The 25,717-nt window shown below is 44.1% G+C and overlaps 1 protein-coding gene across 1 annotated transcript in view; it reads left to right on the forward strand.

Annotated features, from left to right (window-relative positions):
* CFAP54 (cilia and flagella associated protein 54) overlaps positions 1 to 25,717 on the forward strand; it is a 2,285,874-nt gene that overhangs the window by 2,070,995 nt on the left and 189,162 nt on the right. The window contains exon 66 of the mRNA XM_086918163.1: positions 265 to 371. Coding sequence (XP_086774289.1) covers positions 265 to 371 — 107 coding nt within the window. The remainder of the gene's footprint in view (positions 1 to 264; positions 372 to 25,717) is intronic.

Consider the following 25,717-nt stretch of genomic DNA (forward strand, 5'->3'; position numbering starts at 1 on the left):
AAATCGTAAATATTTTCTATATAGTGAAAAGTGAGGAAGTATTTACTGAGAACAGCTCTGTAATAAATTCCACATATGCTATAAGATAGTTAGTGTCCAATGGTTGTTATTGACCAGCACTGTGGCAAGTGTGAACTGGGGGGTCACGGGCTTAAAGGTTGTAAAATGCCTGTATTTGACACCTCTGCTTTTAATCACTTCAATAATTGGTACTTCAAAATTTTCCGGAAATAAAAATATGTTGTGACATCTTTTTTTTCACAGATTTTGCTTTTTTATGCATACAATACAACTACTATCAAAATAAGCAACCTGAAGACTTTTAACACGGATGATGTGGTTTGTGGACAAGTAGCGATTCTTTTGGCAAGGTACCTATTTTGTCGCTGAATTAAGAACTTTCGAGTTGCTCCTATACATAGCTGTACAATCGGTTTCCTATATCATTGGTGGATTTCTATGTCTTTGTTTACAGTACTCATATACACAGTGTTAAACATCATTTCTGCTTTTAATGCATTTTAAATAAGAAAATATGCAAATAATACATCATCTCGCTTTAATTCAGTGCACGCTGTTATTCGTTTGTTTATAAATACCTTTTATTTTACTTACAAACATATTATTTTATTATACAATAAGTATCACAGACTGGACGTTAGGTTTTACACTTCAGTTGGTGTGAAAAACCTCAATGAACAGACACGAAGTTTCCACTATTTAGGCAGATACACCGTATTTCAACCCACTGTAATGTGATACTAATGGGCCAGATGCATCAAACCAAAAAGTGCTCGCAAAAATAGCGATTAGCTATTTGTGAGCGCTTTTTAGCATTTTCCTATGCATCAACCAAAAATTACAATCTCGCGAAATACTGAATCGCTAAAATAGGGAAAAGAGATATTGCGATTCCTTATTAGCGAGAAATCAAAAATGCGATAGCAAATAAGGAATCGCAAAAAAAATCGCAATAGCGATTTAATCGAAAATCGCTATTTAGCAAGTGCAGATTAAGGGGAATCACAATCCTACTCAGCTGCAAATCACCAGAAGGCTATTTAAACTGACCCATGAGCCCAGAGTGGCCTTTCACAATAGCAGCACTCTACGTGTTTGCGAGGAGGAGGAGGATCCCTGCAGCAGGCCAGGCCAGAAGGAGAATCCAGGAGAGAATCTTCCGCCTGCGCATCATTTTGTTGGGACAAACTGCTGATCAAATATATGATAAATACAGGCTGAATGCTGCAATGATTCACTACTTAATAGATGAATTGGAACCACTAATGCAGCGCCAGACACTTAGGACCCATGCCATCCCAACTCATGCACCTGCTTGCGTCAGGCAGTTTCCAGGATGTAGTGGCAGAAGCTGGAGGGGTATCACAGGGCTCCCTTTCACGGTTCTTCAAATCCTTCCTGGCCGCCATGATGGCTATGATCCACAAACACATCACCTTCCCCTCAACCCAACAGGAATTGAAGCAAACTAAACTCAACTTCTACCAAGTTGCACAGTTTTCACACGTGATCGGATGCATAGATTGCACCCACGTAGCCATATGTCCCCCAGCAGTAAAGGAGTATATCTTCCGTAACCGCAAATCGTATTACTCCATAAATGTTCAAGCAGTGTGCAATGCGAAAAACATCATAACCGACATTGTAGCGCAATACCCTGGGAGCACCCATGATTCATACATCTTTCGACATAGTGGCATTCACACACGTCTGCTCCGGGGCGAATTTGGCGACGGACACCTGCTAGGTAAATAAAATACATATACTCATCATTGAAGTATGAAATGGCAATGCATACCTGACACTAACACTTTGCTTAATACCCTGTAGGTGACAGTGCTTACGCCGTGAGGGATTTCATCATGACTCCATACTTGAACCCAGCCAGCCCACAACAACAGAGGTACAACGCAGCCCACATCAGGACACGTAATGTCATTAAACGGACATTTGGATTGCTCAAAAGTCGCTTCCGCTTCCTGCATAAAACTGGAGAGGCAATGCTGTACCAGCCGGAAACATGCTGTAGGATAGTGGCTGCATGTGCAATGTTGCATAATATAGCAACAAGGAGAGGTATCCCCATAGAGGAACCCGACACTGAGGGCAACCAGCCCCCAGCACACCCATGACGGGCCCATTTGGCCAGTTCAGTGGAGGGTCAAAGGAAACGTACAGACATCACCCAGCATTATTTCTGAGGTATGTAATGATGAGACACAACACTTCAGGAAAGGAAATGTATTTATTAGCACGTGAAGCGGTACGGGTGTTTATTTGAACATAGCTGGTGGCCATTAGCACATTAACTGCATGCACTAAAGGACAAATGAGACACACAAAGGACTTGATACTCAGTCACAAAGAATGTCTTGAACATGCTTACGTCACCATGGTAAATTCTAGTAATCTAATTTTGTTTAGCGTTTCCTCCCTCTCACACCCAAACGTCTTTCACCTGCATCTGCATCATCACTCTGGGATGCAGCGGGAGGTGTTGGTCTACGGGTACTGCACCTCCTGACAGGGCTGACTTGCGCAGAGAGGCTGCTAAGGCTGGATGCCTTACTACCCTCTTCCCCTGTAACATTGCCGTGCTCACCAGTACTAGACTGCATCAGTTCAACGGCAGTGGTCATTTGGCCAATTCCTTTGGACACATCCCCACAACAATGGCCCATATCTATTTGCATTTCCACCGACCTACGTGACAGCAGTGCAATGCTGTTGCATATCTTGTTGTTAGACCTGGTATAGCCAGCCATGCAAGTCCGAAACTGGTGATGCCTCCTCTTCTGTGTGTTGTGTCCCTCCAGCATCACATGAGCCACCTCCTGCAGTGTGTCGTTTGACTGTCTGTTTGCCTCCACAACTGCTGTAGTCAGTTCCCTCACACTCTCGGCCATAACTGATATGTTCTTCTTCATTTTTGTCATCTGCAGGTTAATGGGTCCCATATGCCTCGCCTGCAGGCGCTGCACCCGCAACATCTGTGACTCCACGCCACCCCACACATTGGGAGTTCCGGCTCCTGTGCCCCGATAAGGGTCCTTGGCCTGCGTCTCTTACTCATCCGGACATGTGCCTGAGGTGTAGTTGTGGGGCTTACACTTGGACGGCTTGTCTCAGGAGCAGTTTCATGTTCCTGATCTGTCTCCATTGGCTGCAGTGGTCCTGCGTTTTGGGGGTGCCTTGGGTTGGGTTGGTGGTGTCACAGGTTTCGACACGGCAGCCTCTTCAATGACCTGTGTGCTGTCTCCACATTCACTGTCATCAGTGTCTACTTCTGCTGCATCTGTGATGTGAAACAGTGCAAAATTATTTTGTGTTTGTGCTAAAGTTGTGCAACATTAAATTACTTTACATTTCAGCTCTCACTGTCTCTCATCACTGAATGTGCTGCATTATTGTAGTATTTGGGCTTACAACGTTGTATTAAGACTGGCAATTTAGTTCTGCAGCCTACAGGTCCCATAATGCATTTGGGTCTATTCTCTATTTCTTTGCTTGATGCATCTGGCTGTATATTCCTAGAAATTAGGTAAATTCGGATTTTTTATTTATTTATGCCAGTGCCATTCGTCAAAAGCCTTCATCGAGATCATGCGTCATTTGTTATACACTTGCTCATTCAAAACTATGCCGATGGAGGTTGTGGCAATTTTTCCATAAAGTGCAAGAGGTATTGTGTCTCTAGAAAGTGCACATGGGAAAGGATGAGCTGGATGAGAGAAAAGAGGACTCTTGAAGATAGTGTGAGGTGATATTCAGACACATCATTTAGTAGATGGGAACAACTGTTGTGTGTATATTACTATCATCCGGCCCTATGGCCCTTGTCTGTAAACCTCTGACACGTAACAGGCTTTGCATATTGTTGTAATGTTACTTTTTTAGTCTCAATAACATGTCTGTTCATAGTATTTGAATTAACAAAATATGTACATAGATGATGCCCATCATTGCCATCCTTATGGTAAGATATGAGACATATGTATTACCTCTATGATGGTTTTATTTTGCAATATCAACCACAGAAATACAGATAAACAGCAAAACGTTAGCTAAAATATTGAGTCAGTTAATATTGACTTTTAAATCAAAGTACAACACATTAATATTGACTACAAAATATCTCTATTTTAACTAACTATAATACTATATTCAATAGAAAATGTTGGCATCAAAGATATTCACTTTTCAAAGACAAAATGTAAAAATAGCGCTTAGATTTAGTAAGTGCCTGTGAGGGTTATCTGGTTGCACTGGACTGGCAAAGCAAAGACTACGACGGAGCATGGGCTGAATACAGGAGCTATGCAAGACCAGCTGAACAAAGTACCTTGATCCTGGTCATAACAGCGAGATGTGGGGTGCAGATTGATGTGTCGGTGTGGATCCTGCAGTCGAGGTTATTCGTCAATTGTCTTCATGCAGTGATGGTGATGTGTCGATTCCAAAGACGATGAGCTGAGCTAAGAGGCATTGGTTCTGTAGGTGATGCACCGGGGTTCTCCATGCAGTTGAGGGGCTGCATTGATCATCCCACAATGCAGCAGTGGCAATGCTTTGGTTCCGATACCTTGGTTCTTTAAGCTGATGTGCTGGTTCCAAGTGTGTTGCGCCGATTCTGTTTCCTTAAAAGCGACAATGCTTCAGTTCTGCTACATGCAGACAGGAGATGCATCGACTCGACTGGAGCAAGCACCAGGGTCAACTTCTGATGGACCAGACACAGGAGCAACACGCCCTTGGAGATCACTCAGGGTTCAAGGCAGAGTCCAGTTCTTCCTCAGCAGGGTAAAGACAGCAGTTCAGCAGAGCAGCAAACATTTATTAATAGAGTAGCCGTCCAGCAGATTGGCACTCCTTTAGTAGCAAAAAAGTACTGCTGACAGAGTTTCTCTACAGGCCCAGAAGTGACTGATTTGGTGGGTCAGAGACACAGTGCTTATAACCAGTTGTGCCTTTGAAGTCAGGGTGACTTCAAAGAAGGGCCTTTGAAGTGCAGAGTTCCGTTCTTACTAGCCCTGGCTCCAGACTCCCAATAGGGGGTCCCCACCCTTTGTGTGGGGACAGGACACTGCCTATTCAGATGTAAGTGTCAATTCCTCCCTCCCATCATGCCCAGGATGAGCCATCAGGATGTGAATGGGCACTCAGACAAACCAAACCTTTCTCTCTGTGTGGCTGTTTTGAGTGAATACAGAACCTCTATCAGTCACCCCGACCTGTATTTGAGACAGGCTGCAGGCACGCATAGCTTTAAGAGCAAAAAAAATCCAACTTTCTAAAAGTGGTATTTCTGAAATAGTAATGTTAAATCCAACTTTACCAGAAAAGAGGATTTATCATTACCATTCCAATGATATAAAACATGACAAAGCTACTTCGTCTCAATCAGGAATTTCAGCTTACACCTTAGAGGTGACTTAGGTGTAATAAAAGGGGAACTTAGGGCTTGGCACAGGGTTTTAAATGACAGGTTGACATGGCAGTAAAACTGAAAACACAGGCTCTGCAGTGGCAGGCTTGAGGCATGTGTAAAGGCTGCTTGTATGGGTGGCTCCAATCAGTGCTGCAGGCCCACTAGTAGCATCTAATTCACAGGCCATGGGCACAGGTAGAGCACTGTATTAGGGGCTTACAGATACATTAAATATCCCAATTGTTAATAAATCAATGTTACTATGTTTAGGGGAGAAGCACATACATGTTAGCACTGGTCAGCAGTTATAAAGGGTCCTAAAGGCCAACAAAAAGAATCAGCCAAAAGAGGAGGTAAGCATTTAAAATGTTTAGGGGAAAACCACCCTATAGATGACAGGTCTAACAATAAAAATAACATAAATATTGCCATCAGAAATGCTGATAAAACATATTAACAAAAGCATATTTATATATGACTACTCCCTCAAAAGACACATAAAAAATATAGTGAATAAACTTTTAAACAAATATAAAACAAACAGCATATACCAAAAAAGCTAACTTATAGAAAAGCATTACCAATTAAAATGGTCTATAAATAGAGGAAATGCCTTGCCACAAAGTAAGTACATATATTTCAATTTAAAAGAAAGACTTAACTCAACAAAAAACTTATTTTAAAAAATCATTTACTTGTTATTTCTAAATCTAGTTTTTCTTTTGTCTTATATTTCCAACATATGAAGAAGTAACTAGAAATGTTAAAATTTCAACTGCTGAAGCAAGAAGTTGAAAATGATAATTTTATTTCAGAAAAAACAATTCTTGTATTATGTTTGCGTAATAATAATACCCATGTCAACAAACGCGGAGAACGCGGAGAAGGCAAATCTCCGCACACTCCGCGTCGAAGCAAAGTTGGCCAACCCCTGCCTCCACCCTCCTATTAACAATGAATTATAAATGACATAAAAGTAAAGAAAACACATTTACCTGGACTGCAGTGTCCCCGGGCTTCCCTCCTCCCTCCACACTACGGCCCGGGGTTAGCTAAGACTAACACCTTGGGAAAATGGTAGCCAGAAGTCATCCACTACCAACTCCTCTGCAGCTGCAGCCTCAAAGCCTTCTTAGTTTTTCTTCAAGACCATGGGTGCCCAGTTGGACGAAGAATCCAACAACATCTCCTCTACTGGCAGTCCATAGCATCAGCCATATTGTCTTGCAGATCATTCTAAGGGGTTACTCCTTCCCTTCCCAAACTCCTCATTTACTGCCATCTGAAAATCGGGCTGGCAGAGGATCATCTTATCTTGTCCGAAGAGAAAGATACAGCTCTCCTGGTCCAGAGGGCTATAGAAAGAGTTCTGATATCAGAAGTAGGCAGTGGCAGTTATTCCTGCTACTTTCTGATACCCAAAAATACAAACGTATTTGTCCTAATCTAAAACTCTGAACCGTCAACACATTCACGAAACATTACACTTAACAGTCATACTACTTACTTTATATAGTGCGGCCATAATTTCAAAGTTAAACAAACCTTTACTCAGTTGTGGGCCTCCATTAACAAATCTCAAGGTCAAACAAACAAAGTTATAGGCATAGACTTACGAGAAGACTGCCTCCCTCATGGACAGTTATATGTTGCACTCTCAAGGTCCGGCAATGTGCTAAATCAATTTATTCTACGTTCACATTCAAATAAAACCAAAAATGTTGTATAATGTGAACTCTTACAATAATTTCGAATTTAATATTACAAACATTGCACACATTACATTTCATCCCCGGACAACTGTTAGTTGTGAAATAAAACATTCAACCCAGCAACTACTCAATGAGAGATTCTTGTGGCCCAATTACAACCCTCACATTACAAAGGCAATAAAAAAGGGGGAGGGTGCGAAATTTTGTGAAGCAATTACTTAAGTGGTGAAATGAATCAGCATGAACGCAAGCGACCCAGAAATTGTATTGTCAATATTATTGATACATATATCAATTACGTACACATCTTTTCCATGTTACAGTTTTATGTAGCATTAGCTTGATCTGGGGGCATCAAAGCGCTTTACCCCTGGAACCAGATGTTACACAGTTTTTAAGGAAAGTTGAGGGAAAGGACAATCATGATTCCCCTACTAATTCACACTGTGCTTAGCATAGTGTACCCCGCATTTTGTAGCTTTTTTCTGTCATTACACCAAGACATACATTATAAGTATCATACCCATAATTCTGGACTATTGGCTTTGTCAATGGCTGTTCCTTGCGTAAGATAAATAAGCAGCAGCCATGGCTTGTATATATTATTGAAAAGGCTACCAAACTGACGCCCAGGGTAAAAAACAACAATATTGCTGCTCTTAAATCTTCGAAAGTAAAGATGTAACAATGGAACCAGTTACACAGTTTCAGTGAAATTGAGCAGAAGGATAATGATTCATCCAGCCCCCCTTGTGTTGTGTGTATATGAAGAATATCCACAGCCTTTTTTTTTAACCAAGCATTTTTGGAAAAAACAGCGCTTTAAATTTGCCCTTTGGGGTCTGCTAGGGCAAAACACACCCCTCTGTTTCTGCTCATGCGAACGAAAACAATATGACAATTCTTGGCCGATTTTTTAATGATATTTTCGATCCAGACCTTGCTAAAAACTACATCCTTTTTTTTTTAAATAGCTTCTCAATCTGTTTCTTCAATCCCCCATAGTGATAATCTATGTATGACTTGGAATTCGTTCGCATCCAGATGTACCATGAGAACTGCTAAACTTCATCCAGAAGATGTACTATTGCCATTACCGCCAGTGCAAGACTCACCACTATGGGTCTGGGCTAGAACCGTGTAATTACAGGATCACTACAAACCATTGACACGTCCTCAGAGCATGTTGCGAACCATAGATAGCGCAATCGCAAACATCGCATCTTTGCACCTTTCATTTGCAGAGAGTGTACACAGAAGGCGATTTTTAAATAGATGCACAGTAGAAATGGCGCTCTTTGAACAATTGGCAGTGCCTTGCACAGTTCGAGCTTCTCCAAAAGATCTACTACATCCTCCTGATGTATAAAGCACATATGCACTCGAATATTGCCATTCAGAATTCTGCCCAACCCTTATCTTCCTTCTTATTAAATCACTAGTGGATGAACCATCTGCCATTCAACAAAACATTTGTTTCCGTTAGCAATTACAACACAGCCCTTAATTAACTTTTCCACATTTTGTCAACTAACAAACTGGCTCTCCACTCGAAGCTGGGCTTGTAAAAAATTCCACGCATTGTTGTTCATAGCAGATCGCCAGGGTCCCTCCCCCAGGACAAAGAAATACACATCTGCCAGCTCAAACATACCCCGGTCTCAGCCGCCGCGCTGCCAAGTTTTGCCCACTCGCAAATGTTTCATACATAGGGCAAAAAAAAGACGACCGAAAGGCACCGGAGCGCCCCACCTGACCCCCGCATTTTCCACCAAATATTCAGGCATGGGGAGATTGAGATTCTTTGGAAGGCGGGTCCATTTCTTGGGCTAAATACTACCATTCTAATTTCTCCGGAAAGGAGGGGAACTCTACAATAAAACTTGCGCCTCATCAGCTTGTCGGCCCCCGCCTTGTCCACGCCAGACGGATAATGCTCTGTATGACGCAGCATGTAGCCTACGGTTAAACAGCGCCCCCACATTCCTCTCCGTCTGTGCTAGCTCAGGGGCCTTACTGATCCAGACCCTTGCTCGCATCATGCTACCCTACTGTTAGGGGGGTCACCGCCACCCACATCGACTCCCCAGCGTTGAGAGACCTAACCGGTTATCTGATCCATACATGCCAACATTTCAGAAGAGCAAAGTGGGAGAAATAAAAAAAAATCGGGAGAACGGGGCATTGAATCGGGTTACTGGCATGTATGGGCTTGGAAAGGTGGGATTTTCTCTCTAAAATCAGAATAATATTTCTAGAATCCCGTCACAGGTCGACTAGACCTTTTTACTTGTCATAGAGTGTAGAAGGCAATCTATCTTAACATCACAATGTCAAATTGAACTATCCCCATTGCTTTCCCCGAAGAACCATTGACAAAAGGTCAAGTTTAAATATTTATTATAAAGCCAAAAGCAGTTGTGTATATAAACACCTCAGTAAAAGATTCAGAAGATAAACAGGTACTAATACAAACATGATCCTATGGAAAAGTCTCAATCGACTAAGAAACAATACAAGTATCAATTCCAAAACCACTAGACTAGCAAGAATTGCTATAATCTGTGTTTTAGTAGGCATCGGAAAAAGAAATAAATCCAGATTAATCTGTCCCTACACTATACTAAGTGACATCCCTACTTAACAAAGTTCCCTCCTAACAAAGGTGTCAGCCGTGGTGACTTCCAAAGAAGCACACTCACTTTGTTCGGACTTAGTCTAAAAACCCATCTCGCATAGTAAAGCTCTCTGCCTACCCAGCATCTTTCTTCGCCCTCATGCGCATCTGCTCTGCTCTCCTACGGGGTGTTGTCCCTAATTCAAACCCCACAATATGGGCGACACGCCCTAAGGTACGCCCCTCGCAGAGGTATTAACTTTCAAAAACTCCATTACGACATCTTCATCCTTGTTCGTTGAAAAACGTCCTTGGGTCCCAGAGTCTTCTCCTCTTGAAGTTGCTTCCCTAAATTCCGCAGCCACTCCTCCATGTCTGGGACTACCATCCTAACGCTCATACACAATGGGCCCTTCTCTACTATCTCTAGTTAACCTTGCACCTGCAAAAGAACGCACATAAATCGATTCACAGTTCCATGCTACTTGCAATTAATTTTCTAAAGCAACCTTCTAGGAAAGACATTTCCATGATTTAATGTGAAGTGAAACATTCTCAGTTCGGCCTACACAGTCTTTCTCCCCACCTGGGCCTCTGCACGTTTCGGGATATCACATTCTAACATTGGCAAACATTTTCCCCGTTCATTAGGCCTTCATCATTATAACAAAAAGAATACATTTTCTAACTTAAACACTTCTATGTCGTTATATGAATACAATAATGAATTTCTAAATAAGCATTTAAATACATTAATGACTTATTAAGCATCCTTTAATTGAATTAGTATTTCACTGCAAACAATATTCCCAGATTAACGTGGCATTAGTACTTTCAAAACACTTTACGTTACTCCAGGTGAATCCTAGTATATTTTTTCATAGCCCTACATCACATTTAAACATGATTATAATCCTTTATATATGCGGGTGCTGATTACTCATGAATATGGTGCACCCCTACAATTTCTAACTCAGTTTTGCGCTCTGTCAGTCCCCCCTTTGATGGCCTGTGCCATCACCACCAACCAAACATTCCTTAGGGTAGGGACCGAGCTGCACAGCACTTGTCGCAAGGTTCCCTCGCCTGAGCATCTCTAATGCCCTTAGACTTCGATATTGATTGTCTTGCAAGTTCTCCATTCTCTGCTCTTGTACTCTCATCGACCTTGTCAGCCTATTTGACCTATACCATTTATACAGTCTCACCAAACCCCACAATCCGATCACCTATGCCACTATGATGATAAGGGGTTTCAATATATATCCAAGGAAACTCCTTCCCAGGCTTGCAAACCAGTTTCCAACACTTCCAAATCCTTTACCAACCGAGTGGACTTCCTGGTCGCTCGCTCCTCCAATCTGCCGGCACCTCTCACCGTTGTCCTTGTCTACCGCCCTCCCCTGAACATGCCCCTGTTCGTGGCTTCCCTGCAGGAACTTCTCGCCACGCTGGTGGTTAATAACTCCTCTGTCCTCCTGCTTGGGGACTTTAACTACTGGCCTGGCGATCCCAGGGAGGACTCAGCATCTAAGGACTTCACGGCCACTCTCCTCTGTCTCAACCTTAAGTCTCACGTCTTGGTCCCTACCCACAAATTCGGACACATTCTGGACCAAGTCTGGTCATCCCAGGACATAGTCTCCCCCCCCCAGTATCCTCCCATGTACATGGTCTGATCATTCCCTCATCTCCTTCTCTATCACCACTGGCTCCCCTCACAAGCCCCTTCGCCCCAAGAATGTTTTCTCCCGTAGCTGGAATCGTGTTGACTTAGTTTCCCTCTCTCACTCCCTTGCTTCTTCTTCCCCAGACCTCACTGGTATTCCCCTTGACTCACAGGCCGCTGCAGTTGGTAACTGGCTCTCTTCTGCATGTGATTTAGTAGCCCCCCTCAAGTTAGTCAAATCCATCCGCCCTCACGAGGCTCACCGTTGGTTTAGCCCGGAGCTCAAGACTCTTAAACTGGAGCTTAGACGCTCAGAGCGCCTTTGGCGCCGTAGCTACTGCCCTGACCACAAGGCCAAATACAAAATTCTTCTTAAGGAGTACAAGCAGGCCATTTTGGCCACTAAGACCAAGTACTTCTCCGAACAAGTGGCGCTCTCGGCCAACAAAGCTAAAGAAATTTTCTCTCTGGTAAACAACTTGGCCACCTCTGATCGTGCTTGCCCTCACTTCACTCCCTCCCAGGCCCTCTGCTCTTCTCTTAACAACTTCTTTATCGAGAAGATTGTAAAAATTAAATCTAACATCTTGGTCACTCCTTTTACTCCTCCTCACTCTGTTCCCTCTGCGCCTAAATCCTCCTTCTCCTCTTTTCCCCCCCTCCCCTTGGACTCTTTTCTAGCTCTGCTCACCAAAATCAAGTCTGGCTCCCCCACTGACTGTGCCCCTGCCCGTATTCTTAAAACCCTTTTTTCCTCCTGTCCTGATACTCCTCTCTCCTTTCTTAATGCCTCTCTCTCCACTGGATTGGTCCCTTCTTCATTTAAATCTGCTATTGTTTCTCCCATTCTTAAAAAACCTGGTCTCGATTCTTCTCTTCCCTCTAACTTTAGACCTATCTCTCTTCTCCCTTATCTTGCTAAAATTCTCGAATCTTACGTTACTTCCTGTCTCTCTGTTTATGTTGAACAGAACCAGCTCCTGGCTTCTCACCAAGCTGGTTTCCGTTCGGGTCATTCGACCGAAACCGTGGTGTTAGCCGTCCTTGACGAGCTTAAGGCCAAGGCCGACGTCAACTCCCCCCAAGCTTTGATCCTCCTCGACTTGTCCGCTGCGTTTGACACGGTCGACCATAACATTCTTTTGGACCGTGTCAGCGCAGCGGGCATACGAGGTTCTGCCCTCTCCTGGATCACCTCCTTCTTGACAGGTCGTTCTCAAGCCGTTCACCTTCCCGACTTCTCTGCTTCCCCCCTCCCGGCGCCCTGTGGGGTCCCCCAAGGTTCCTCTCTCTCTCCCCTTCTTTTCAACCTCTATATTCACCCTCTTATCTCTTCCCTTCTTGAGCTGGGGGTCTCTGTGTATAACTACGCTGACGACCTCCAGCTCGTCTTTGATCTTTCCTCTTCTTCTCACTCTCTATCCTTTTTTCACTCCACCATGGTCTTTATTTCTGGGTGGATGAGCGCCAACCACCTCAAGCTCAACCCAGATAAGACTGAGCTTGTCCTGATTGGCGGCTCATCCAGTCCCTGGTCCCCTGCTTTCTGGCCTCCCATTCTTGGCCCCCCTCCCACCCCCGTTCCCTCTGTTAAAACTTTGGGCATCAAGGTCAGACAGGACCTGTCCATGCATGGCCAGGTCAGTGCCGTGGTGTCCTCCTGTTTTCTTTCCCTTCGAATGATCCGGAAAATTTCTCGTTTCTTTTCTCTTGACTCCCTTAAAATCATTATTTCTGCCCTTATCACTTCCCGCCTTGATTATGGCAATAGCTTGTTCGCTGGCATTCCTGCCTATGAAACCCGCCGCTTACAAGCTATCCAGAATCAGGCCGCCCGTCTTATCTTTCACTTGCCCAAAACCCATCATATCACTCCCGTCCTCAAATCCCTTCACTGGTTGCCCATTTTGCAGAGATCTCTGTTTAAACTAGGGTGCCTTGTTTATCGGGCCCTTGATCACTCTGCACCAGCTTTCATCAATTCTTTGATTTCCCTTCACACCCCTGCCCGCACTCTCCGTTCATCATCTTCTGCCCTCCTCACTGTTCCCCGCTTTCACAAATCTCGCACTGGTGGAACCCGTTTTTCTGTTCTTGCTCCCCGGTTCTGGAACCCCCTTCCTCTTTCTATGCGTTCGATCCCTATCTTTTCACATTTCCGTAAAGCGCTGAAAACTTTTCTGTTTGCCCTGGCCTACCCCTGCTAAACCTCCTGGCCCTGTCTGTTCTGTTCTTTAGAGCTCCCAGCGCCAGGAAGCCGTTTTGGCCATCGTGCGCTCTACAAATAATTTCATTCATTCATTCATTCATTCATTCAACTTTCTCCCATGCATTCTCTTGCGTCAGATCCTCAATTTCATAATGAATTGCAGTAATGTTACGTATATATTTCTTCAGATCCTTGGAATTATCTGGAATATATGTGCAACATTCCTGAACCTTCAAAAGTTTACAGACTCCGCCCCCTTTTGCCAGAAGAACGTCTAGAGCAAGACGGTTCTGCAAAACCATTGTCCTTATCGATAGCATCTCACCCTCAATCAACACCAATGACTTAGCTGTACTCATTGACAATTCATCCACCACAGTTGCCAACCGCCGTATCTTTATGTCATTCAAGATCACTCCCAACATTGGTATTGCAGCTCCAAACAAAACCCCCCACTATTGCACTAGCACTCTCTCCTCGCTTCACCCTCGTCAAGTGTCCATCTTCCACCAGAGCAAAGTCCTCGGTGTGGTATATCTTAGGAAAAATAATCGCCAGGTAACATGTCCCATACCACTTATCCGGCAACCTCCCATATGCATTCTTCCCATAGACAAATTACACCGTAGGGATCACTTGTACCACACTCTTCAGGAAATCTTTGGTGTAATATTCTAATGTGAAGGTGTGTTCACAGGTTGTCTGGCCCACATACACATTTTCATAATACGTCTTTGGTCTGTGAAGGCACAACTTCCCTTTCTGTACCTCATCCAATGCTATCGGACCATAGCTTCCCCTTGTCTTATGCAACTTCTCCTCATCAGTCCAATCTACTTTCCCTTGGCCTGATGCCTGCAACTGCTTCTGTTTTTGATATCTATCCTCTACTTGTTCTATGAACTTCTTCTCTACCTCTGCCAATGAACAGGTCAAATTGTGTCTATGAGCATATGAGGTGTCTATTTCTCGTGTTGGAATGAAAAAGTATCTAAGTCTATCCTCTGACTTATAATAGTCCCACTTGTTCAAATGCTTATAATTTGGGACTTCCGGTAACACAGCATCATAATTCGAAAAGAAATATTCAAAATGATTTCGCCCATAAAATATGCTAAGCAGCAAACTACATGAAATTCCATACGTCATTGGCAGGTGATGGTATCTAATACCCTCGTCTACTGAAGCTGGCAACTTCATACACACATAACAATCTTTCGCATCCATCGCATCAATGTACTCATACAACAACTTGGAATACGCATTCTTTCCAAAGTTTCCTTTAGACAAATCTGCATGTAATCTACGGCTTTCTTCTGCTAGCAAAGCTTTCTCAGCTCCTATGTTTACCTCTTTCTGGCTAGGAGTGGTAGGTGTAGGTGTTCCCTTGACATCCGCTTCCTGCTCTTGTGGTGCTAAATAAGAAACTAAAACTACTAGAAATATAAAGAATATCACTACAATACATTTTGCCCTACGAGTCGGGTTCCCAGCCTCCATGGTCTCAGACAGTATGATTCGTTTCTAGCAGCAACACAAAGTCTCTTCTTTGGCTTTATGAAATTTCCCGAACCACACCTAGAAGCAGAGATCCCCTTTCAATTCTTCATTTCCATTTGCCTTCAGGCGACCCTGACCCTTCTCCGTCCTCTAAGGGATGTCCCTAAATTTCTTCTTCTTCCACTCGGCTCTAAGTAATTTTAACAGCTATTTACAAAGTCTTTACTGACCAATGATGAGATTTTCTCCAACTGCACATAGCACGTAATCCAAGAGTTCCATATGAAGGACTATAGATTCATAAGCAGGTATTTCAGGGCCAAATGTAGGAAAGACCAATCTATTCAGGATTAAGTCATTTATCTTGCTTAGGTAAGGGGGATTAGGAATCGTGATTGTCAGTATACCTTCAATTTCCAGTCCAGGTACCAACAGTATTACTTCCAACTTAACATTGGGGGTCGTATTGGTCACAAGCACCGACCTCACCCTTCCGGATCTCAGTACACCTGGCATTTGTCAAAAGGTAGGTCCACTCCGGAGTGGCGTGTCTTCAACAAGGTACTCTCACCCTCCTTGATCTCCTCGGACCCTTTTCCTCTGACTCTTTGTTTTCCCCTTCCGGGTCTTATTCTTCAGATACAGGTGCAAGATCTCTTTCAGAGGTCAGCCTCACGTTCAGCCTTTTCCGCCTTTCAGGCCAACTTGCCTCTGTGCTGTTCACTCCTCTGCTTCTCATCGGCACAACCTGCTCATCACTGCCTTCAGCTCTTTCAGGGTTGAGATCACCTTCACAGCAGCTTCCCATTCGGAGGCGGATTCTGTGTCACTGCCGTCGTGATCTCCTTCAGCTCGGTCAGATGAGTTACCAGCCTCTTCAGACGCCCCCACAGCTTGACTTGTCCCCTCTAGTGGATCTTCCTCCACAGCTGGATTTCCTTCAATGAGAGGAGCTGTTTCTTCCAGGGGCGCTGGAACTCTTGATAGCTTGAAATGGCCCTCGCCAGCGCACATCCAAGCAGCTCTTCCTCACGTGCTTCCGCACCAGGACCTAGTCACCGGGACATAGGTCGTGACAAAGGTCTCTAGAAGCCGGGATTTCAGCAGTCTGCACCTGAAGAGACACAGAATGGATGACGTCAGATAGTCCTTTGCAGTAGTCAAGAATCAGATCATCTGTGATATTTAGCAAGGCTGCTGAAGGGACGGATGGCAATCTCATAGCTCTTCCCATCAACACCTCATGAGGTGAACGTCCTGTCCTCCTGTCTGGTGTACTACGCATGCTCATTAACACCAATGGTAAAGCATCTGGCCATTTCAGGGATGTGGATGAGCACACTTTCGCCATTCGAGCTTTGAGGGTTCCATTTATTTGCTCTACTATGCCAGAAGCCTCTGGCCGATAGCTACAATGCAGTCTCTGGTCAATGTTTAGTGCGGAGCAGAGCATTTTCACAACTTCGCTGTTAAAATGCGTCCCTCTGTCCGATTCCAAAGAGGTCGGGACCCCGAACCTAGGTACTAACTCCCTCAACAATAATTTTGCTACTGTGAGTGTATCGCACCTACGAGTTGGGTATGCCTCAACCCATCTGGAAAACACACACACAATCACCAAGACATATCTGAGACGATTACACTTCGGCATCTCAATGAAATCCAGTTGCATTCGGTTGAAAGGCCCTCCAGACCTCCCAACGTGACTTAACGTGACTGGTGTCCTTTTCCCAACATTCATTTGTTGACACGTAACACATCTTTGACACACCGCTTCCGCAGCCGTTCTAAACTTGGGATTGTACCAAGTCTGCCTGAACACTCGTATCATTGCATCCCTTCCCAAATGCACAGGACCATGTATCTGTCGAGCCATCGGGCTCACTAGTTCATTTGGCAACACAGGTCTCCCATCAGCTGAAATCCACAAGTCCAGATCCCCCTTAATACAACCAGAGGTCACCCACACTCTTTTCTCAAAATCTGACGCTTGTTCCTGCATCTTCCTCAATTCATCCCAAGTATCTGCCACTTCAAGTATCATGTTTAGCTCAGTCCCTCCATGCATCCCCTCAATACCTTGGTCAGTAAATGAGTAAGCTTGTTCGGCACAATAGCGTGCAACTTCATCAGCATAACGATTTCCCAGGGACACAAAATCAGCACCTTTGCTATGTGCTGTACATTTCACCACAGCAATTTCTGCTGGGCTCTGCAACGCCTCCAGCAGTAACCTGACAAATTCTCCATTCCTGATAGGGGAACCTGACGATGTCATGTAACCCCTTTGAGACCACAACTGACCGAAGTCATGAACCACACCAAACCCATATCGGCTGTCGGTGTAGATGAGAGACTCAAATTTTGTTGGCTGCCAAACAGGCACGCGTCAACGCAACTATCTCAGCCACCTGAGCGGAGTGTACTCCTTCCAGGCAGGCAGCTTCGACTATCCCATGAATTGTGCAAACAGCAAAAGCCGCTCTTAACTGTCCAGCACTGTCTCTTATGCATGAGCCATCTACAAAGAGAATTTCATCAGGGTCTTCCAGTGGCTCATCGACAATGTCTGGTCTAGGTTTGGTGCACAGTTCAGTCACCTCAAAGGCAGTCGTGGTCTTCACAATCATCATCTAAGACATTTGGCAATGGCATCAACGTAGCAGGGTTCAAAACCGAGCACCTCTTTAGGGTCACATTCTCCGCTGCAAGTATGACTTGCTCGTAGCGTGTGAGCCTATTGTTGGTCAAGTGCTGCGTTTTGGCCCTGGTCATTAACAGTTCCACTGAATGTGGAGCATGTACCACCAATGGATGTCCCATCACGATGCTCTCACATCTCTCAATGCTGACACCTGTTGCAGCAACGGATTTGAAACATCCGGGCAACGCTGCGGCTACTGGGTCTAAGGTAGCCGAGAAATAAGCAACTGGTCTACGGACACCTCCATGATCTTGGGTTAAAACTGCTAGTGCGCAACCCTCTCGCTCGCAGCAGAACAATGAAAACAATTTGGTGTAATCAGGCATTCCCAGAGCCGGAGCACGGCACAAGTCCTCTCTCAACTCAAGGAAAGCCATCATGCAGTCTGTGTCCCATGGTACCGGATCACTCACGTCCTTGAGCGTCAGTTTCTGCAAGGGCTTCGCCTTCAAGGAAAAGTTGGCAATCCACTGGCGACAGTAGCCAACCATTCCCAAGAACATTCTAACCTCTCTCTGCGTAGAGGGCACCATCATTTTCATTATGGCCTCAATTCCATCTGGAGATACCTTTCGTTTGCCCTTTTCTATTCTGTGTCCCAGATACTGGACTTCAGACAGACAGTACTGTAATTTGCTGGGAGATACCTTGTGACCATTTTCTTCCAGATGGTTCAACAGAGCGATGGTGTCTATTCTACAAGCATCTTCTGTCTCTGACGCAACAAGGAGGTCGTCTATGTACTGTACGAGAACCGAGTTCTGGGGCAGTACTAGACTCTCAAGATTCCTTTTCAACAATTGGTTAAAGATCGATGGGCTCTCTGTATACCCTTGAGGGATACGACACCATGTTAGTACACGATTTTCCAGCTTAAAAGCGAAAAGAAATTAGCTTTCCTCATGTAATGGTATTGAGAAGAATGCCTGACACAAGTCAATCACTGTGAACCACTCAGCCTGTGCTGGAATCTGAAACAATATCACTGATGGATTCGGTACCACTGGACAGCATGGAACAACTATGTTGTTCACTTTTCGTAGATCCTGCACAATCCTGAACTTCCCGCTAGGCTTCTGCAAGCCCATGATCGGAGAGTTACATGGACTGCCCATTATTTCCTTCAGGATTCCCTGTCCAATCATGGATTCAATCACAGGTTTTATTCCTGCAATTGTTTCTGGAGTCAGCTTGTACTGGGGTGTTCTTGGAAACTCTGCATTAGGTCTCACTTGAATCTTAACGGGCTCCACTCCTTTGATCAATCCAATCTCCTCTCCTGTAAAGTCCCAAACTTCCTGTCTGACGGTCTCTCTCAAATCCCAGGGATAGTTCCTCCACGGTTAGTGCAGGATACAGTTCTATGCACACACGTGTGTTTGCAACCTTAAAGGCAGCATCATCATCGTTCGTCTCTAGCTCTACTCCCTTAGGTGTACAGTAGATGGTGCAATTAAGTTTACATAACAGATCCCTTCCTAACAGACACACAGGACTTGAATCACATACCACGAATTGGTGGTTGTCCCTGAAATTGCCTATTCTTACTGGGACTGGCTCAGTCAGCGGGTTTGTCATCTTCCTATTTGCGACTCCCACAACCTGGATAGTTTGTCCGGAGAGGGGCAAGTTAGGAACCACTGCGGACCGTACGGTAGAACGAGTCGCACCCGTATCCACCAGAAAGGTGGTGGGGTGTCCGGCTACATCAGCTTCTACAAAGGGTCCTCTCTGATCTATCTCTAGCACTGCTCCTAAGGTACAATCTTCCCCTTCACTCAGGCACCGCCCTGTCACTGGGTCAAAGTGATAGTACTCGTCTCCGTCTACCAGGAGAGGCATCTGTTGGTAAGCCTTGTTCCCTCCTGCAATCCTCGGTGGCTGGGGAACTGGAGCTCTAGGAGCGGAAGTCCCCCCTTTTGCCGCCTTGAGCTTAACTACTGTTGTTCTCGGTACTTGAGGGGCCTGACTCTCCTCTTCCTCCTCCTGTACCTGATTTTCTGGGTTATGGGGACACTCGCGCCTCCAATGCCCGATCTCGTGACATTGATGACACCTAGTTGTCTTTTTCAGAGTCGCCAGGTCTACCCTTGGCCTTGGACCATCCTCGCTGTCCCTTTTCTGACCGCCCGATCTTCTCCCTAATGTTCCATTTCCAGACTGACCCTGTCCTCCCGGCTGCATCTGGACTAGCATCAGCTTATCCTTGAGCTTCTTAGTCTGAGAGTCTATCTCATCACTGCAGTACCTTGCATACCTCAGGATCTCGTCTAGAGGTTTGTTCTGTCAACAAATCAAATGTTGTTGTATCATGAGACAGATCTCAGGTCTCAGTCCCAGAACAAACTTGGACACAAACTGTCCCATGTCCTTTGGATCCATCACATCCAAACCACTGCACTGCTTGAATATCTGCAATAATCTTTCATAGTACTCATGGACTGTCTCCTTCGGTTCTTGTCTAGTTCGGTCTATTTTCACCCAATCTATGTCTTGTGGTGGCACCTTAGTTTTTAACCACGTAATCACCTGTTCGTACTTTATCATCACCCTAGGTGAGGGTCCATTTGTGAGTGCATCTCGTTCTGGCTCCTCCGTGGGCCATTCAACGCTGACTTTACATGCTACCCACAGGTCTCCCGGAACCACAATGTCAAACAATGTGTTCAAATCAACCCACAGTACCTTCGAGATCTTGACAAACCTCTCTACCTGCTTGTACCACATAACTGGGCTCTCTCTTAATTTTGGAAATGTGTTCGTAAAAGCAGCCAAATCTCCCCTGCTCCAGGGTACATGTACATATCCTCCATGAGCTACCTCCCTCAAGGGGTATGCTTCTGCATGCATCAGCCCCGCTCCTGGAGATGTCTCTATAGTGCTCCGCCTAACACTTTTTTTTTTGACCACTTTTCCTCCCACTTATCCAGTTGAACCCATATTCGGATTCCCACAAATAATTCTCTGATGTGGGTTTTTAATCCGATCACTCTCTTCTCGTCTAGATCTTGGTCTGTATACTGTAACCTGTGGCCACCCTGAAATGCCTTGGTCCTGGTCAGATCCACTGAGTATTTGTTCGCTAGTTCAGTTAGCTTCTCGTGAGCTGTCCTAGCTCTGCGAGTAACATCTTTCGATACAAACAACAGTTCATCTGGTTCGTAAAGTTCTATTCTCTCCAGGGGTTATTGTACCTTCCACTATCTCCTCCACCTCTGATTTAAGTCTCAGCACATCTATTCTCCTTGCTTTTATAGCCGCCCTCAATGTGCCTTGACTAGAGGTTTCACTCGAGTCTCTCCCCTTACATTCCTGACTCACTCGCCTGTCTTCCTCGGGTGTGTTATGGGGGACGCTTCCTCGCTCCCATCTTTCACGGTCCCAGTCTTGTCTTCTATCTGTAGATGCAGGGGGGGGCGCTCCCCTATTTTCCTTCCCCCTACGGTCCCATTCATGCCTGCTTCCATTAGACGTACAGTGAGACACCCCCCTGTTGTCCTGACTCTCATTGCCATTACCATCCCTTGACCTGTCGCTCTGGGTATCCGCGATCGTCTCCCAAGTTCGCAGATCTGGCCTTAGTTCTCTGATTGGTCTTGGCCGTGGCCCTCCCAACAGTGGGTACAGTCTGTCTCTGCACTCTCCACCTCTAGGCCAGTGCATCCCACGTCGCGTCCTGTACCGCCCTAACTGATCTCTTCACTCTTTCCTGTCTTCTATCCCTGTTCTTTTCGTGGGCTGCCCTGATCCATGCATTTAATGCTTCAAACTGTGTTGGTCTAGGAAAAGTCGCAAAGAAGCCATAGTCGCTTTTAACTGGTTCAACACCTCTAATCTGAATGTCCCGTACCTAGGAAAAGTCAATTCCTCACTTCCGTCAGTCATCTTACACCAGTTCTCAAGCCACAATATGGTATGCAACCCAACATTCGTAGCCATGTAATGAGCTGGCGTATCCTAGGGTGGAGCCTCTTCCCCACCCCTAGGTTCTAGCTTCTTTTCTCCTGAAAAACAGCTTCGCAATCCTTTCAGACATTTCATGGTGAAAACCCACAACGTTTCCTTGTTTACTATGCTCGTTCACTTCACAATGACAATCCACCAGTCCTAGCGCGGCTTCACTCTAACCATCCTATCCGAGCGCGGCTCTTTTCTGACGTCACTCGCGTCTCGCTAACCGCCCAATTTCAGCGCGGCTCCACGCTAACCGTTCTATCCCAGCGTGGCTCTTTTCTGACGTCACTCGCTTCTGCTTCGCAGCAGTTCCCCTCCTTTCTCTGCCCGTCTTCTCTGTCATGCATGCGTACCAATCATACACTTGAAATGATCACTTCCGACCAAGCAACCACTTCCTTGACTGTACGTCCACAGTCTGACTGTAATTGTCACCGACTGGCAAATGTCTGTCCACTTAACGACAAGACAATCGCCTCTCCGATAGGTTACATACACACGGCAACTTCCGACCAGCGTCCGTTACCCACGCATTCACACATTCGTTCCCCCTATCTCGGTCCTGCGGGCGATCAATGGTACCTCATGACCCCCTTTCAATGGTCGACAATTACTGTAGGTGTTCGATACACCCGAACCATTTAAACTCTCCTTGAGCTTAAGATTTTCACCGGTTGCGCGCGCTCACAACCTGATCTCCTTTCACACTACAGGCACTCAACTCCGCTAGACAATACAATTCAACAACACAATGCACACCACAATCTAACACGCATGACCCTTTTCATACTCACTCTCTTACGACCTGCTGCTTTCTGCCGCACCGTCACTCTCCGTCATTTTCCGTGGAACGCCATCCTCCGTCCACTGTTCTGCGGACGCACATCTCCAGATCTCTATGGGCCTTGGGGAAATCTTAACCTATCCTAGATTACCCTCACTCCAGAAGATAAACCATCCAACTCTGCTACCAACTGGAAAGGTGGGATTTTCTCTCTAGAATCAGAATACTATTTCTAGAATCCAGCCACAGGTCGCTAGACCTTTTTACCTGTCATAGAGTGTAGAAGGCAATCTATCTTAACATCACAATGTCAATTTGAACTATCCCCATTGCTTTCCCCGAAGAACCACTGACAAAAGGTCAAGTTTAGAGATTTATTATAAAGCCAAAAGCAGTTGTGTATATAAACACCTCAGTAAAAGATTCAGAAGATAAACAGGTACTAATACAAACATGATCCTACGGAAAAGTCTCAATCGACTAAGAAACAATACAAGTATCAATTCCAAAACCACTAGACTAGCAAGAATTGCTATAATCTGTGTTTTAGTAGGCATCGGAAAAAGAAATAAATCCAGATTAATCTGTCCCTATACTATACTAAGTGACATCCCTACTTAACAAAGTTCCCTCCTAACAAAGGTGTCATCCGTGGTGACTTCCAAAGAAGCACACTCACTTTGTTCGGACTTAGTCTAAGAACCCATCTCGCATAGTAAAGCTCTCTGCCTACCCAGCATCTTTCTTCGCTCTCATCCGCATCTGCTCTGCTCTCCTACGGGGTGCTGTCCCTAATTCAAACCCCACAATATGGGCGACACGCCCTAAGGTACGCCCCTCGCAGAGGTATTAACTTTCAAAAACTCCATTACGACATCTTCATCCTTGTTCGTTGAAAAACGTCCTTGGGTCCCAGAGTCTTCTCCTCTTGAAGTTGCTTCCCTAAATTCCGCAGCCACTCCTCCATGTCTGGGACTACCATCGTAACGCTCATACACAATAGGCCCTTCTCTACTATCTCTAGTTAACCTTGCACCTGCAAAAGAACGCACATAAATCGATTCACAGTTCCATGCTACTTGCAATTAATTTTCTAAAGCAACCTTCTAGAAAAGACATTTCCATGATTTAATGTGAAGTGAAACATTCTCCGTTCGGCCTACACAGTCTTTCTCCCCACCTGGGCCTCTGCACGTTTCGGGATATCACATTCTAACATTGGCAAAAATTTTCCCCGTTCATTAGGCCTTCATCATTATAACAAAAAGAATACATTTTCTAACTTAAACACTTCTATGTCGTTATATGAATACAATAATGAATTTCTAAATAAGCATTTAAATACATTAATGACTTATTAAGCATCCTTTAATTGAATTAGTATTTCACTGCAAACAATATTCCCAGATTAATGTGGCATTAGTACTTTCAAAACACTTTACTTTACTCCAGGTGAATCCTAGTATATTTTTTCATAGCCCTACATCACATTTAAACATGATTATAATCCTTTATATATGCGGGTGCTGATTACTCATGAATATGGTGCACCCCTACAATTTCTAACTCAGTTTTGCGCTCTCTCAGGCTTATGGGAGTGTGCTGCTGCAGAATCGGACATTTGAAATGCAAATGCACGTTTTTTGTTACCTTTCAGATGCATGGAGCGCAATGGCATTCTTGTAGTGTATCAAGGGCCCCCTGATAAGAATAAAGATCCTCGGTCAGGGAAAAGTACAAAGTGAAGATATCATCCCAGGCTATCTTAAACAAAAGACATAACTAGCTATGTACTAAAACTAGAGCATGGTAGGCATAAACTATAACACAACAATAAAAATTGATATCAAAAAGATTGTTCAATTTTAAAAGAGCAAAAAGATTTCACATTTGTGTCTTTATAGACATAATAAATTGATATATAACATATATTTATAAGTATAAAACATATTTGATAAAAAACGTTCAATAGACAATATTATTGTCTTGCGTATAAATGCTGCGGCTGTAGTCTGCCAACGCGTTTCGACACGGCGTGGTGTCTTCCTCAGGACAAATTATTTTGCAGCCCAGTACTATAAAAAGAACAAAGCATTTTTAAGATTTTGTTTATACAAAAGAAGTGTTATAGTGCATGATCACATTTTGTTCTCCTTTTATCTTTACATATAGAAAAGGCTATTGCAATAGAAATAACGATTATTAATCATTCCTTTGTAAGCAATGCCTCTCTCTCTTAACATAGCATAGTGTCAGATTAATATAACAAATATTCCATTGGAGGTACACAGGACAAAGCATATTACGATTATAGGTGCTGAAAAACTACAATACATATTCATTCCATGTAACACTGAGACTCAATAAAACAGCATCTTCTCTCTCTACTATTGTTTTGCAATCTTTTGATACAGTGTCCATTCTTTATAACTATTTAAATAAGAGACTATTCATGACATTTTGGTCAGGTACTCATTTTAAGTTACTTATATGCTTAGCAACCTTTACAAAAAACCATATTCTCAAATTTAAGGTATTTCTTCTCCCCAAAAATGTATTTGTAGAAAAGAAAGCTCCAAGGAATAATTTCAGGAAACATGTGAAAAAAGATTCAGAGATGAAACAGAGTCTATTCATGTTTCATAGGTGGCTTAGTATAAGTTGTGAAGCAAGATTGACTGAATTCTTGTTACAATCTTTTATGCTATATTTTTATATCTACTACCTAACATTCCTGGCTTCCTATCTTCATCTACTCTCATTTTCCAATTAACAGGTTTGCAATTGCCTAATTTTATATCTTTAGTACTTCGTCTCTTTTACCTTATGTCAACTTTATTCGTTAAAAATTCAAAATTTCCGTGTAGTCAATGCAGAGAGTGAGGCACCTTTGGATATATATTCCGTGGTATGTGAAATCTGAAAAGACAGGATCACAATTTTAGGTCTTTCTTCTATTTCAAGTTCTATTTTGTGAAACCTAAGTATCTACTTTGGGTTGTTGCGGTCTTTTATTTATGTAAACTCGCGTTACCTTTTTTTTAAGATTTCACTGCTCCCATCTCACTCTATGCGGTTAAAAAAGAATTATTCTTATTCTTATATTAAAAGACCTGGGT

Source organism: Lissotriton vulgaris, chromosome 1_1 (genome assembly GCF_964263255.1).
Source record: "Lissotriton vulgaris chromosome 1_1, aLisVul1.2, whole genome shotgun sequence".
NCBI lineage: Eukaryota > Metazoa > Chordata > Amphibia > Caudata > Salamandridae > Lissotriton > Lissotriton vulgaris.